General features: G+C 40.4%; 3 protein-coding genes across 4 annotated transcripts; 1 reads left to right on the top strand and 2 right to left on the bottom strand.

Annotated features, from left to right (window-relative positions):
* Positions 1 to 182: 182 nt before the first annotated feature.
* On the bottom strand, positions 183 to 4,416 carry LOC308112538 (uncharacterized protein). Of its 2 annotated transcripts, none has more exons than XM_080468128.1 (2): positions 4,149 to 4,416; positions 183 to 2,409 (listed from the first exon to the last, which is right to left on the bottom strand). In XM_080468128.1, exons 1-2 carry the CDS (start codon positions 4,318 to 4,320, stop codon positions 1,370 to 1,372), a joined length of 1,212 nt encoding a protein of 403 aa, XP_080324254.1. In that variant the 5' UTR covers positions 4,321 to 4,416; the 3' UTR covers positions 183 to 1,369. The 2 variants fall into 2 exon arrangements, with proteins under 2 accessions (XP_080324254.1, XP_080324255.1); XM_080468129.1 differs by having other exon boundaries at positions 4,030 to 4,411.
* A 1,475-nt stretch (positions 4,417 to 5,891) lies between these two features.
* Positions 5,892 to 9,754, bottom strand: LOC308112547 (uncharacterized protein). The gene is made up of 2 exons (XM_080468143.1): positions 9,520 to 9,754; positions 5,892 to 7,242 (listed from the first exon to the last, which is right to left on the bottom strand). Exons 1-2 carry the CDS (start codon positions 9,683 to 9,685, stop codon positions 6,356 to 6,358), a joined length of 1,053 nt encoding a protein of 350 aa, XP_080324269.1. The 5' UTR covers positions 9,686 to 9,754; the 3' UTR covers positions 5,892 to 6,355.
* Positions 9,755 to 10,796: 1,042 nt separating this feature from the next.
* On the top strand, positions 10,797 to 15,452 carry cenatac (centrosomal AT-AC splicing factor). The gene is made up of 11 exons (XM_080468298.1): positions 10,797 to 11,043; positions 11,571 to 11,737; positions 12,163 to 12,261; positions 12,346 to 12,412; positions 12,950 to 13,012; positions 13,312 to 13,379; positions 13,481 to 13,595; positions 13,716 to 13,746; positions 13,957 to 14,058; positions 14,445 to 14,577; positions 15,133 to 15,452. The coding sequence occupies exons 1-11, from the start codon at positions 10,927 to 10,929 to the stop codon at positions 15,257 to 15,259; spliced, it is 1,089 nt and encodes a 362-aa protein (XP_080324424.1). The 5' UTR covers positions 10,797 to 10,926; the 3' UTR covers positions 15,260 to 15,452.
* Positions 15,453 to 16,508: the final 1,056 nt, after the last annotated feature.

Raw genomic sequence — 16,508 nt, 5'->3', positions numbered from 1 at the left:
GAGTTCTAATTTAATCGGAAGGGTAGTGATGACACCAGGGAAACTGGGAGAAAACTGAGATTAAAACCAGACAGACTGAAAAATGAGGCTGATCAAAATCATGACCAATATTTACATTTCTGCTGTAAATCTGGTATTCTTAAGATGGTTGTAAAAGTTAGGTTACAATAAAGAGAATCCATCAGGAGAAACGTTTTTATTGTCAACATTTACAAATAGATCATCAAATACATTATTGTGCCGGTGGTGTTGAAGACACCGATGATGGCCTCATTCATCCAGTGTTTACATAAAGGCTAATTATGAATTAGGTGAATTGAAAGAAGTACTTTGATAATAACATCAGTGACACATCATTTACAATTTGTGTTGTACATGAAGATGAAAAAGGCAATCAACCTTACAGAAAAAACATGAAAGAAAAAGTCATTCCATTAAGTTAAAACACACCTGGATGGCCATATTTTCAACGTCTCCTGCATATATAAATACACAGTCACCATGACCTTCTGTGAATGCTCTTGACAATCGGATGGGAGGGGGCTGATGACTAGGTACTATAGTACTATGACAGTGGTTAACATTTTAGAGTAACGTCCCGATGGTAACTCATGCCAAACACATAACCCACTTTGTGCAACCAACGTTCAGGATAAAAGCTCAGCACTTGCTTTCAGAGAAAACAAAACAAAGAAGTGTCACCTACTGACCAATCACCTCTCTTGGAAAATGGCCGGTCCACTTGTGGAAGATCTTGTGGATCTAGTAGTGACGCCTCGAGCAACTATATCGACTATATATCCTCCAACATGTACATTTGACCATCCTGAGGCAACTTTGAAATATTTCTCATCTTTGTTATTTGTTTCAAAGTTGTTGTTTTTTAATCCAGTCCTTTTTTTGAGTTTGAAGTAACAAAGCTTAACTTACTATATGCATTTTTAAAACGCAAAGATATTGATCATAACATGTGAGAACTACTTATGCCGTAATGACTGCCAATATCTATTGGAATCATTACACATGAACGTAATGGGTTATTTTTCATGAGCATTCTGGTGTGATTGGGAAACTATAGCAGTGTTGCTCTTTTAATGTATAATAAGCTTCTAATAACAGTATTTTGTTCAGTTTTTCGTGGTGAAACATGCAGCTCTGCCTTGGTACAGAGTTCAACGTTCCCTGCATGATTAAGGCTGCTGCTAAAATACAATTGTGAAATGATTTTAATATCAAAAACAAACTTTTAAAGATGTAAGATATTGCTGCTATTATGAATAAATATATTAGCGAAAAACCATTCTTTTTTTCCCCCAAATACAAACAGTTGAACCTCTGTGTGGTTTGCCCATGGAAGTGATTAAGAGCCTCATGATTTTGATGAAGATTCCTTTTTCACAGGGGTCACCATTTCTCTGTGCGTTCTCATGTGGGCAGACAGATTACCATGAGATCGGAAATCTTTACCGCATTTCTCACACGAGTACGGCTTTTCACCCGTGTGAATTCTCGTGTGCTTTTTCAAATCCGGCATCTGGCTGAACATTTTGCCACAGGTGTCACACTTATAAGGCTTTTCTCCAGTGTGCGTCCTCATGTGCCTTTTCAAGATGGACGTGTCCTTAAAACTTTTGCCGCAGGTGGTGCAGGGGTAGGGAGTCTCACCCGTGTGGGTCCTAATGTGGATGGATAAGCCAGAGCGAGTTCGGAGACACTTCCCGCATATTTTGCACTCATAAGGCATTTCTCCCGTGTGGGTTCTTTGATGGCTTGTCAATATGGACATCTTACCAAACGTTTTCTGACAGACGTCACAGGAGTACGGCCTCTCACCTGTGTGGATCCTTATGTGATCCTTCAATGTTGACGGCTGGGTGAAACGGAGACCGCAGAAGTCACAGGCATACGGCCTCTCACCTGTGTGGATCCGCATGTGTGTCATCAGATTGAACTTGGATGTGAATACCTTTCCACAAGTTTCACACTTTGAAGACTTTGGAGCGGCTTCGGTGTTAACACGAGTTTCAAAGTGTTCAGACGTTCCTCCTCTGTGATCCTGGCTCACGGAGTTGATAGAGAAGAGCTGGTTCTCACTCTGTGGTTCTGGCACCTCAAAGCATTTAACTGATGTCTTGTCTGCAGATTCTTCATCTGCCGCACCCTTAGATTCACCAGGATTCAGGTACATGCTTTGATCGTCACCGTTTTCACCTTCATCATATGTATATGTCACCATATAGGTGTCAGTCTCTTGCTCCTCTTTCTTACTGATGCAGAGATCCTCCTGCTCCTCTTTAATCTGTGGGGGCTTGTGATCCTCTTGATCCATGCCTGTGCTCTTCTCCGGGTCAGAGAGCAGCTGCTTTGGGAGAACGTCCTCCCGATTACAGGCCTCTTCACCTGGAAACTCTGTGGATAAGCAACACAAAAAGATGACCAAAAAAACGTTTTCAAACTTTTATTCCTCAATCCTCGATGTCCCCTTAAAATTCAATTTTAAAAGGTAATCACAAGTTTCAACTAACTTGGATGTGGCAGCTATGTCGTCTGGAATACATACGTTTCAAAAGCATAATTATCAATAGTAGGCTACATATTTGTCTATTTTGTGGTTGAAAAATTGGATCCCATTCAATATAAGGCACAGTGATCCAATAGGAGAGACTAAAAAATTAAGGTCGAGGCTTCTTTCAGCTGCTGCTTATATACATTGTAGATGTATGGATTTCCTTGAAGCATTTATTAGCGAAAATACACTAAATCTACCTGCAAAGGTTTATGGTTTTATGCCTAATTCTGGACAGTTTTTCCGACGTCCCCATTGAAGGTTGCTCTAAAGAAATGTCTCCGTTCAGATGAAATGTCCACTCTCGATTCTAGGTTTTGTTGCTTAAAGTTCCAAAAGATTGCCTCATTTAGTGCAATTCACAATCACAAATACAAACTCGATGATCCATGACTCATAATTCTAAACTGACATGTCACTCTTGTTCAGATTTGGGATGAACATGCAAACTTCTCTCAGAAAGGCACAGAGGATGGGGTCCTGTCTGAGCACTCGAGCCATCAACCACCACCCAAAGAGAAGCCTGTGAGGTTGACTGATGTCTCGAAAGTGCCCGAGTACTTTGTGTGTCTCTGTGTTTTCTCTGTGATGAACTTACGTCCTGTCCAGGTTGTACCATGACATTTTTGCCCATTCGGTTTCAGTGATATAACTCCAGCATATGTAGCTCAAGAACGGACCCGTCTGGTGTAGTGGTAAGCAGAAACAACATCCCAAGTTCAGGTGTGGAGTTTGGATGATCCCCCCTGTGCACGCACAGTTTTCCACAGGATGCGTCATTGTCTTTCCACGGTCCAAATTATTGCATTTGAGCTGAATTGAGTCTAAAGTTGCACGTGGTTTTCTGTGTCTCTGTGTTGGACCTGTGATGAACTACATCCACAGTCAGTTGGGATCACACCAGTGATGAAGATCCTCAGTCTGACTTTGATCATTGCAGTTGATTTATTAATTTCTTTGAATTACCAAGATGGATATAACTTTTGGCTGTGGCTTACTTCATTTGCGAGGATCACATGGTTTTCCTCTCTCTCTCTCTCTCTCTCTCTCTCTCTCTCTCTCTCTCTCTCTCTCTCTCTCTCTCTCTCTCTCTCTCTCTCTCTCTCTCTCTCTCTCTCTCTCTCTCTCTCTCTCTCTCTCTCTCTCTCTCTCTCTCTCTCTCTCTCTCTCTCTCTCTCTCTCTCTCTCTCTCTCTCTCTCTCTCTCTCTCTCTCTCTCTCTCTCTCTCTCTCTCTCTCTCTCTCTCTCTCTCTCTCTCTCTCTCTCTCTCTCTGACCATAATCAGAAGTGGTTCCTTCATAGTTTCGACAGTTCCTATTTGACACAGGTGACACCTGGACGAATACCATTAGGTTAACTGGAGATCAATAACAAAATTATCCTGTGAGCTTGATAACCATGAGAAGCAAACGATCTTTTTTATACACACATATATATACTGTATATATTCAATCTCACTTCACCTGTCTTCATTGTTCAAGCAGGGTTGGGCCACGTTTGAGTTCACCACTAAACCACCAGGACAGACGTGGTGGTGTTCTCCTCCTTTAAAGGTGGCATCTATATGATACTTGTAACTAACCTTTCAGGTGAAACTGAGCCTCTGGTTTCCAAACGCTGTCCAGCAGTTTTCTCTGGCGGCTGATCTCGTCCTCATACTCCGCCACAGTTTTCTCAAACACTCTGAATATCTCTTCCGCGGCCGCACTCAACCGCTCACTCACAAATTCCCTGAAATACCGAGATAAAGACATAGTGACTGACTGACGTGAGAGGTTCTTCTCTCTCACTCTCCGTCACATTTATTGACTTTCCCTCAGTTCTCGTGTAAGCACAGGCTCTTCTTCTTTGGTGAGCCAGACTAGACGCTACATCAGTGCAGTGCTGCCACCCGCTGGTGGTTGTTGGTAGTCAGTTTTCAGGCATAAGATTTCAGGTCTGACGAGCTCTGAATTGGAATGGTTGGACAATCACAGTATTGGAGATGTTTCCGGTTTGGTGGTCAGTATCTGATGAGACTGTTCTGGCCAGCCAAGGCTCATTAATGTATGTAGGAAGTACAGGCTGTCCCATGTGGTCTGATACAACAGCGGCTGAAGATAAAGCAAATTTATTTACATCATTCAAACACAAGGCATTTCACAAAGCGGGGGAACAAAATGAAATACATTAAAACAAGGCAATTAAGAATCTTAATCTTAAGCAATCTGGAAATCTATTGTTTAATAGAAAGCCGACGCAAATAAAGGGTGCTTTAAGTCCTGATTTAAAAGAAGTGAGTGTCAGCAGTCCTCAGGAGTTCAGGATGTTTGTTCCACATGTGAGGACTTCAGGAACTAAAAACTGTTTCACCTTGTTTCTTGTGACATTGGGAACCTCTGCTCGAGGAGCTCAAGGGTCTGGATGTTCCATATTCTACTAGAAAATCTGAAATGTATTTAGGCCCGAGACCATTCGAAGCTTTATATATCAGAAGTAAGATTTTGAAGCTGAAATTGCTTGAGGTTTTATGACATATAGCACATTAGGCAGGCATTTATAATGTTATGGGTGACTGGTGTATATGTTAAATGTCGCTTTATCCAACTCAGGAGCTGGCCCCATTATGGTCGAAGGCAGGATAGACACTGGAGAGACAGAAAGTCACCCACATCTACCCAAATGGGCAATGTAGAATCACCAATGAACCTGAAATGCTTTTGGCCTTTTGGAGTATCTTAAACTACTCTAATAAAACCATCGTACACTCAGGAAGAACATTAAATTCCACACGGGAGGTGTGAGGGTTGTCTGATTGAATTAGAATTGTCCAATGAACAGTTTCTCATTCCCATACATTTTTAGATAACTATTTTTACACTGAATGAAAAAGCAAACCACTCCTTGCCAGTCCAATCAAAGCAAGTGCCAATATATCTAACCATGCACTTGATGATGGCAGCTCATCCTGTTCTCCCAGACAGTCTTTAAAAAAAGACATTGTTCTGATTATTTCCTCTTATAATTGAAGAAAAAAAAAGAACTGGTAGAGTACAATCCAAAATGTAAGTCTGTCAAAATAGGACGAGTGACAATAGTATGTATTTAAATTGAAATTCAGAACAAAGTGCTTTACAATATCCCCGAATATGCTACGTCTGAGTCCAGGTTCCTTGTGTGAGATGAGTAATCATCACATCCAATAATAGCTTTGCTATCTGGGCATTTATGAGGAGAGAAACAGTTCACACGCAGATATTTATTACAAAATATATATATATATATTTTGTAATAAATATCTGCGTGTGAACTGTTTCTCTAAAATATATTTATATATATTTTGTACAGAAAAACCAGGTAGACTGGCAGAAGTGTAAGGAAGAAGAAAAAAATCCAAACAAAACCTCCAGGAAACTGAACCATTATTGAGAACAGTGAAAGTGCACATCAAGTAGCTCCACTCAACTTTATTTATATGAGCGGAGTCAAAAAGCAACCACAGCTGAAACAAAGTGCTGTACATAAAGACCTTAAAACAGTAAACTGGCAACAATAAAAACAGAAGCAAGACTCAAGTTAGTAAAGTGCCTTAATGCTCGTGTCCAGGCACACTGTGCAACCTGAATGAATCCGACTTAAATAAAAACAAAAAATGAACGTCAAACATAAATAAGACAATGTGTCATTAATGAACTTCATATTAAGATCCTCGTGTCTTGGTGAAGCAGTCATAAACAAATAAAACAAACAAACACGTGAGCTCTAGTCAAGACTTCTCTGCTGATTCGTGACCAGTGACGACTGAATCTTTTAGAACACATTATCCTCCGATGTCACAGCATCCTTGTGTGTTTTCATGTGAACAGACAAATCGCCAAAGTACCTGTAATCCTTCCCGCATGTTTCGCAGGAATACGGCCTTTCACCTGTGTGAACTCGCGTGTGATTGTTCAGGGCCGTCACCTCGTAGAAACTCTTCCCGCAGACGTCGCAGGGGAAAGGCTTCTCGCCCGTGTGCGTCCTCCTGTGCCTTTTCAAAATCGAGGTGTCCGTGAACTTCTTCCCGCATGTCTCGCAGGAGTACGGCTTCTCACCCGTGTGGATCCTCTTGTGAACTTTCAGAGCAGACATCTGATTGAAACTTTTGCCGCAGACGTTGCAAGAGTACGGCTTCTCACCCGTGTGGATTCTCATGTGTCGGATTAACTTCGAGCGGAACTTGAAGCCTTTCTCACAAGTGTCACATTTCAAAAAAGTCTGACCGGAATGAGGCTTGAAGGGAATTTTATACACAACACTGTTGAAGACGCTGTCATTGTGTGTTTTGCATTCCTGTGGGGTTCTCTTCGCACTTTCTGCAAATATCAAGCTTCCACACTGGCCAGCGGTGTAGTTCTGGCTCGATCCGGCGTCTCCCGGCTCTCCGTCTGCCGCCCGATGAGATTCACCGGTGTCCGGATACACGCTTTGATCTTCACTGTTGTCACGTTCGTCGTGAGCGACAGTCAGCATGACGATGTCCGCCTCCTGCTTCACCACGGCTTGCTCTGCATCCTGAGCGCCGCGCCACGGTTCCTCCAGTTCCTCTTTGAACCACGGAGGCTCCGCGTCCTCCTGGTGCACAGTGGTGCTGCTCTCCAGCCGCTCACGGTGAATCTCCGCCTCCTCCGCCTGAGAGACATGACGGCCTGGCAGCTCTGAAAGAAAGACACGGTCCGGGCTTTTAATTTGAAGGAGGAGAGAAACTACTATCTGCAGTCAAACTGAGGTTTGCCTGCGAGATTTATTGGAAAAGAAAACTTGTGAGAACAAAACGCCTCTGAAAGAAAAGCAACATTGACAAAGTTAGGAAACGTGCAGGTGTTTAAATCAATAAGCCTGAGTGGCAGTGGCTATAATAACTGAAAATACAGCTAAACAGGGAAAAAAAAAAAAGGAAAAATAAGATCAAACTGAACTTTACAAAACAAAACTGATTGTATATTATTTGCACTATTTTCTCAGTGTCAAGTTCCACTTTAATGTTCTGAAAAAAAGAATAGCTCACCTTTCTTGCCATCATCTTTTGCACAGACTTTTTATTATTTTGTCAAGGAATACTTCAAAAAAATCAATACACTTTATTTATAGGATACATTATATATATGTACTGCATAATATCCCAGATCTCTAGGAGTGAAATATTCCAGTTGAAAGTTTTTAATTGATTACACAATGATGAATTCAATCCTCCAAGTGGAATAATAACATCTCGGGCCGACGCAACTTCTGGATGACTCAGAATGTGGCTCATTAGCCTGTCAGGCGTCACCATGCTCACGATGGGAGGACAGAGGTGGAGGTTTACCCTATTGGCTATGGACTTATCACTTATACACTTATTTTAAATATAAATCGCATTCGTTTTTTTGTACTATTTTGATAATATTATATCTAAAAAAATATATATATATAAAAAAAATTATTTATGACTTGCCCCGTTACCACTAGAGGGAGCTCACGTACCACAGTTGGAGAATCACGGTTGAAAAATGCTCAAACAGTCTAAAACTGTCACGTATTTTTAAATTTCCAAACATTCCATAACTGTCACACATTCTTTAACTATCACACTTTTTTTTAAAACTCTCAGACAGACAGTGGTTCTCAAACTCAAAATGTTCAACGATAGTTGAAGATGGGCACGTGTGTAATTACATGCTTATATACAGACACCCGCGTAGAAACCCTGGGACGTATGTAAATGTTCACACAAAGGTTGTGACGGATAATAGAAATATGCATTGAGTTTACTATACGGGTTTCATTTGAGTCACTTCAACAGAAATACAGCCGACCAAGTTGAAAAAGGACGAACAAGCAGATATTTGTTACAGAAAACCACGTCACTTCCTGTTGCTTCAACAGCTGCTGCAACACCTGAAACTGCAACTTCCCCAGCAGCTGCTGCTGCCTCCGGTAGACAGAGGGACTTGTTGTTGCACAGGTTGCCGTCACGGCACAATTGTAAACCGTCTTGTAAGTATTGAATGCATGAAAGGAATGGTTTGATCAGGAAGTTAGCCACTCGCTTCAGAGAAACACGTGTCAGAGAAGTAAGTTTGAGGTTTTCAGACGAATGACAAGAATCTTTTCCAAATAAATATTTTTCTATTCTTTCAGTGGAAGAAAGTATGATGAAACTATGTCTATTAAACGTTTTAACAAAACCAGAGTCTGAATATTATCAACAAAAAAAAAAAAAGTGTGAATTCAACATTTTCAAACAGTTCACACTGTGACAAAGTCCAAGTTTATTATAGAGCTTCAAAAAATTACATTACATAGAAATAACATGTTTATATATTAAAGAAATCACGAAATTGATGCTTATAGCGTATTGTTCTCTCATGTGTTTGTGGTTTCATTAGAAAAACAACCATCAGCACCCACTAGTGGCCCTACATGCTAACTACATCGTTTTAAGCGTTTCTGCCATTTTCGTGTAAACGGGCGAAATGTTGGTGTGGAAACGCAAAACTTTCCTGAAACGAAACTGGAAAACATACATTTTCACTTGAAACGCTGTCGTGGAAACGGGGCCTTGATGTTGTGCCAGACTCGTTTCGGTCCACAGGCCTTATGTTTGACACACCTGCCTGTTCTTTATTATGACATCAGACAAATAGAAGTGGCCAAAATATTTAAAATATTTAGTTCTTGTTGAAGACTTTAAAAAAAATAATAAACTCACATAATTCTAACGAGCTCATATATTCAAAATGTTTTATTCAAGGCATATATACACATATTTAAAAAAAGAATTAAATATTCAGGCAAAAATGTATTACATAAATATTCCCGGTTCCATTATGTACATTAAAGTAAAACTGTGCACGTTAGTGTAAGTTAAGGCCGATACAAAGGCATTCCCGTTGGCATTTTGTGCAAAGCAGAGTATATTTAAGTTAAAACACGAGGTTTGCTCTCCGTACCCGTGAAGTGAGTCTGAGCGTCACAGACGGAGTAGAGCAGGCTGCGCTGGCGGCGGATCTCCTCCTCGTACCGGACCACAGTCTTCTCAAACACTTTGATAATGTCCTCGGCAACAACACTCAGTCGCTCGTTGATAAACTCCCTGAGGCCGTGGACCGAATACATCTTCCTATATTTCCATGCAGACCAAAAGCGCTTGGGCGTCTGTCACGCTGAGCTCGCGCTTCTTCTTCTGCGTTCGGACGCGGCGCGCGACGCGCGGCGCTTTACCGCCCCCCTGCACGTTGTGGCAGACTGGGACTCCATCGCCACAGGCACGCCCGAAAAACGAAGAAATTCCAACAGTCGCAAATAGAAAGACAACCTTTGATAAATGGACTTGTATAAAATGCTTTAATTTAAGGCTGCCCAATGATATGATTTCCAATAAATACAAGAACTTAAGTAAATGTTACAAATAGCAGTCCTCTTTGCATTCAGCCTTCGATCTTCTATCAGTTCACACAACTGTTCATTACATAAAAACACATTATCTATTTGATTTGTATGATATAGATAGGCCCTAACTGATCATATAATGCTGGAAAAAGTAGAAGAAATCTACATGAGAGTCATCATCATGAGGTAAGGAGTTAGATCTTTTGAGGGTAATGAATATAATGATGTGATATTCAAAGTATCTACTTCGTTTAAACATTTCCTTACACCCAAAGAGCAAAAAATCTTTAATCTTCAAAGACCTGAGCTTTGGCTTGGCTTGCATTTAATTTTATTCTACTTACCTGGGGTTAGGAGGAACCAATAGATTTAAAAACCAGATTTTGTCTTTGAACAAGAAACTATCTTTTTTTATTATTTCTTTCACAGATGTTCAAATATAGTGACACTGTTTGAATTTCCTCTGAACACAATCAAGACATCATTAAGTAATTAAGGGCAAATCTTTTTTATTCCAAGCCTGAACACTGTAAAAAAAATTTCATTGTCACTGTTTCATTCTGAACGTCTGGATATAAAAAAAACCTAAATCTACGAGAAATACGCAACATAGATCAAATCCTTAAATTCGCATCTGTTGTTTTTTCCTGTGTGTAACACTTATTGTTGTCCGTGGGAACAGTTGATAACACTTGACATCTATACATTCTACTCTGTGAGGAGCAACGATGTAAAGGATTTCCCTCTGGGATTAATCAAGTACTTCTCTTCTGTACTACTCTACTGCCTGCATTTCACCCTCCAGACAGGTGGGGGGCGCTATGTCTTAAAAGAATATAGGAAAAGAGGAGTGCGCCGCTTCCTCACACAGCTTCCGTTTGGATTTTGTGCGGTGGAAGGAACGATTTTTCTATTTTGTCTCAGTATCTCAGTCTAATTTCATGTTCGGGATCTTGCCCAGCCTCTAAATGGGAGCGTATTACTGCGCTATATGTAGACAAACAACATTTACCGGGAAAGCACACATCTTCGGAAAAAGCCACCAAAGCAGACTGAGAGTCGTTCTCCTCAAATTTCTGGAAAAGGTACACACATTCAATTAATCATCTTTTTTTTTATTTCATTCATTTGATTATCTGCGGTATTTTGTTATCGTGTGTTTTCATCTTGAACGCACATTTCATAGTAGCACTGAAGGTTAGCTGTAGATATTTAGGTAACCCTCGTACAGTGTTTCAATGTCTAGTTCTGTGTATATGTCAAACAATACGACTTTAACCACATTGTAAAAGGTCCCTGATAGTCTGTGATTTTGTGTCTAAAACATGTGGCTATTGTTACATCTATTAGTCAAATTTCCAGTAAAAAATATAGTGTGTTTGTATATATATATATATATATATGTACCAGCACCCTTTAATTGTGTATATTATTTGTTTTCATAGAACTCAAAATAGATGTTCCTGCAATTTTGTTTTTGTGTTTGTGTGTCTGAAACACCTCACACTACACCCTCATTTTAAAACATTTTAAATGTTCTGGCGGTAGAATGCACTAAACTATTTTTCTGCGTTCAACTGCTTTCAATTTACATTTACTTGAACTTTTCCAGGTGAAAGAGGCTCGCCGAACACTTAAAAAGCCCCAAGTGGAAAAGTTTGATTGCCCCCAGCACGAACAGACATTCTGGTGCTACTGCTGCGGCCTGGAAATCCAGAGAAATGTCACGGACAGCAACATGACGGTGCTGCACGGAGGCTTGTTAGAACACATGGCTACGTATGTTTGTTTATGATGTTTGATCATTGTCCCTGTCCAATAGGACTTTAACAGCCTTTATATTACAACTCGTGGTTCTGTCAGAAGAATCGGATTACACGCCAGACATTCAATGAGTTATGAGATCTCGCACTGAGGAACCTCTAACATCCAAACAGTGTTTACAAAGTCAATAATCACGCCAACAACAGCTGGCTCATATCTAGTCAAACACAGCGAACAGGATGTGTGACGGGTCCTCTAATAACCTGCGACCTGACCTGCTCACAGAGATTGGCCAATGATCTCACAACAGACTGCTTCTGTCCTGCATGGAGATCGAATGAAGCAAGAGCGATAAAAATGTTTTACCTTGAAAAGCACATAGAACCGCTGTTCACTGGAGAAGGAACACCTCATCCATTGTGAACTGTGTTCAATTTCAGGTCAGACCACAGGAAGAACACACACAAGTTTTGGTGGGACAACAAGGCCGACCCAAAGATTAGAGACAAGTTCATCGTCACAGAGGAGGAAACTGAAAGGTGGGGAATGATAGCGGAACCTCCAAAACTAAACGAAGAGAGTAAAATATTCCCAATACTCACTATTCTTTGTCTTTTGTTTAGGTTTAAAGCTGAAGTCTCTAAAGTTTTGGAAACATTTGTGGAGAAAGAGGATGAATACATCAAACAGGTATTGAAATATAACAAGTCATCATTTTTAATTTTTTAATGTAATCCAGGGTAGTGTTCAAGCCTGGTTGAAACAAACACTTAGTAGAAAAAGCTGGGAAAACTTTATGGGGAAATTCCTTCTCTCCATTTACCCCCTGCAGTTCATAGTTAATCCTAATTACACATACGAGGAGCTATTTTCTTTCCTGTAACTTTAAACCTATTTTCCACCTTAACAGCATTTAACGTTTCTGTACTTTTCACAATCATCATGATAAAACTGGAATCTATCCAATAAATGGAATTTTAATTTTAATTTAATTTATTACTTAACTCTAGTAGCGTCAACAAGTAACTGAAATAAATAAAATATTGTCATCACTTGTGGCAAATGCACTGCTACTGTAACTCAAACTACTTGTGTCTCTTCAAAAGTGTGTCTCTTGGATATTTTTAAGTTGACCATCTCAAGCCGATGTATTTCAGTCCACAGATTTCAAACATTGTGAAAGGTGCAGACATTGATCGGGTTTTTTTTCTCTTCTCATGATTAAAGCAAGCTGATCACATCCGGACCCTGGAAAAGCAGCGACAGGAAGTCATTCAGTCTCTCTTAGAGGTTTGTTTTCCAGGGATTCAGTGGCAGTATCCATCACTCTGATTTTAAATGTTTTGGGGTTGTTTTTTTTAACTGAATGACGACATATCCCATCACTCACCAGATAAATGATTTGAAATCTAGATCCTATAAGATTTAGGTTAACGCCAATAATCATGGCTGGTGTTTTTAAGACAGTTTTATAGACGCTTGGTGACATTTTGAGGCAGAAGTTTGATGGTAGAAGCCAAGATGGGGGTTTGATTAGATGTCAGACTTCCTCTGTGAACCACTGTTGGCTTTTCCTGAATCAATATCAGCGTGATGCAGAGCCGGAGTCATTCAATGGACCCAACAGCTCCAGCACGTCTGCAGTGGATTCTTCGAGGTAAATCTCCGTCCAGCGAGATCGTCTCTTCTTACCTTTTAGCCATCAGACGTACATCCATTGACTTAATTTGTTTGGCGATCCTGTTTTCTGGGGAGCAGCGTTCAGTTTTTGTCTCGTGGACGCAACCAGCAGGCGGCGAGCAGCTTCCGCGACTCCATGGTTGACGCCCCCTGGGCTGCGGCAGGGCACGGGCTGACTTTCATTGGACATCAGGTAGGCTGACAGCTCTCATTGTGAAAGTGGTGAGGCTAAATAACAAATATTTGTATTCTACTCTTGTGTCCTTTTAAAACAAATGCAGTGACTCTGATCATTTATTGTCCTCTGGTACAGGATTCATCAAGTGGTGGAAACGTTCATACAGGTACAGTAATAGAACTCTGCAGGTCGTCCTTAAGTATCCACAGACACTCTTCACCCGTGTCTCACTGTCGGTATTTAAGAACTATACTTTTTATGTGCTATATATAGTTTTGAGGACTCTTGCTCAACCCCGGTGGTTTTGTTTTGAATTGTGATGATCTTATTGCCATGATTGATGAAAAGCACTCATCATTGCCTCTCTCTGTTGAAGGAGCCGTCCCTCCCTGGCTCCAGAACGACCCCCTGGAAGGGACCTCCGGAGCGGCTGCACAACCAGAGATCGGTCCCTCGCTCCAGGAGTTCCTCAAACAGAGTGCGACGCCAGGCCTACTTTACTATCATGTTCATTTAAAATTGCATGGGATCCATATTAACGTTTTTCACTACGTTCCACCTAGAAATTGGTGTACATCGATCTGCTTCTATTTTCAACCATAAATGGTCAACATAGAGCAGCTCATACATTGTTTAGAGCATCACACACTGACAGACTTGCGTTCCATTGCAATCACATGTAATTAAGGCTTCTATTAGATGCTTTGCTCTCACGCACAACTTTAAGTGCTGCTTCAACTTTTCAAAATTTCTAAAGCTCAGTGTCTGACTGATACCACGAGAATATCTTGGTGAACTCATGAACAAAAATGTATCACAATCTAAGCAAATTAATTTCATCAATATTATCTGTTTTTTTGTCAGAGGAACAAGAGAAGCTGAGAAAGCTTCCTCCCAACAGAGTCGGGGCCAACTTCGATCACAGTTCACATACAGATGCCAACTGGCTTCCTTCCTTTGGTAGAGTGTGGAACAGCGGCCGGCGCTGGCAGTCCAGGTGAGTCAATACCAACACCGGCAAACATATTTATGTTATGTTTGTTTAAGCTCATTTTCCAAAAACGACATCCTCCATTTGACTCATGTTCTCTTTTTGAATTGTGTTGCAAGTGAAATGACAACAAATGACTTGACTGAACTAATAATAAACCTGCAAGAAGCTGTTGATTTTAACTTGTATTTGATCTACGTTGAAAACCAAAAACAAATCTTCACAGCTAGTTAAAAACAATGCATCACTGATGAGTACTGATGACTTGTATGCTGATGTATTTTGATGATCTTCAAGGATCCTTTATTGTTGTATAAGTACACTGTTACATGACATGATACGGGATTCTGCACTCGAGGCCCGGTTGTTTATTCAATGCCTCTGTAATATTTCCACACTTGTTGGTTCAGTCAGGTTGTTCAAGAGACCAAAACTCTGTTTATACATCAAATTAAATATGCTTCCTTCTACTGAGTCAGCCATTGTGTTTAGTTTTAAACCCTTAGATCAAATAACGTCACTTGTTTCTACACGTTGATGCTTATTTTTTCCACACAACAGGCACCAGTTCAGACAAGAGGAAGGAAAGAAGAGCAGACAGAAGAGGAGGAAGGAACATGACACCGAGGGCTCACAGAAGACCAGAACCTCTGAACAGCCGACTAATTCTGACCACACTGGAAGCTGAGTGTGAGGATTCTGTGGTAAAAAATGAAATACATGTAATCGCAGAGTTTCTAACTTTTTTTGTCACAGTGTTATAAGCACTAGATCCTGGTATATTTATGTAATCGAGTTTCCTTTGTTGTTGTTTTTCGTATAAATAAACTGCATAATCCTCAATAAACATGCTGCTTCACAGTTGCTAGAGTCAAACTAAACAGTTCCTGACACTTTATTTGTCACAGATCAGCTGGATTTAATAAACTGGGAAAGCTGTGATGTGAGTAAAAACTGGATTTCTGCCAACAAGTTTCTTTGGACTGAGAACAGTGTAACTGTTACATCAAGTCAACACAAGGTGGCGCCAAATACTGAACAACACCGCCTGTTTCTGTGGGTTAACGTGTATTTATGCTTAATACAACAGTGGTTTCGTCAATCTCAGTGGAAAGTGCTGCATGTAAATGCATAATTCGATGCTACGTTTTACTTTCTCATAAGCTCACCTAAAGCATTTTATTAGATGTTTTGAATCGTACAAGTTTGGCAATTTATTTTCCAATAAGTTCCTTGCTTCTTTTTTTTTTTTTTTACTTTACAGAAAGTAACAAGCTTTTATTTCCCCTTTAAGATCAGGCTCCTGTAAGATGAATCACTTGAGAAGGCACAGAGGTTACATATGCAAATGTCACACTGAGTGTTGGAGGTGTGTGTTTTCTCATTAACAGCATTTTATACTGCAGATTCTTTGTAACTTTAAGGATTAACATTCCAAATGTGCTCATTTAAGTGTTTTCAATGCTGATATTGAACATTTAATATGTAAGGAGATGCAATGCTTGTCCCAAGAGATGTCACAATGCTGTTTTACAGCAAAAGATTATTCAAAATTGACTTTCATTATGTTGCAAAAATATATGCTGTAGGCCTGATCATTGTTCTTAAGAGCCCTGTCATGGGGTTGTATTCCAGCTGCTTAGCAGTTAAGGATCTTCTACTTGTTGTCTTTTTTTGCTCTGTTGTTTCACCTGTCTGGACTACAGACAGGCCAGTTTAGAGCCCACACTCAATGAAACTATGATGTTAAAATGTAGATGGGACCTGTTCCCAGGGTTGTATTTTCCCTCTCCCAGTTGCAGGAAGTGTGAGAGTCTGTCCATAATTTACAAGAGTGATCTGAATTTCCTCAATCTTTGCACTGGAGGACATGTTTCCACTTCCACTCAGTTCATCTTAAATGATCTTGGACTTGCAGGAGGCAGCAGTGCCTCAGA

This window comes from Lipophrys pholis (assembly GCF_963383615.2).
Source record: "Lipophrys pholis genome assembly, chromosome: 7".
NCBI lineage: Eukaryota > Metazoa > Chordata > Actinopteri > Blenniiformes > Blenniidae > Lipophrys > Lipophrys pholis.
This window is presented reverse-complemented; position numbering and strand designations above follow the sequence as displayed.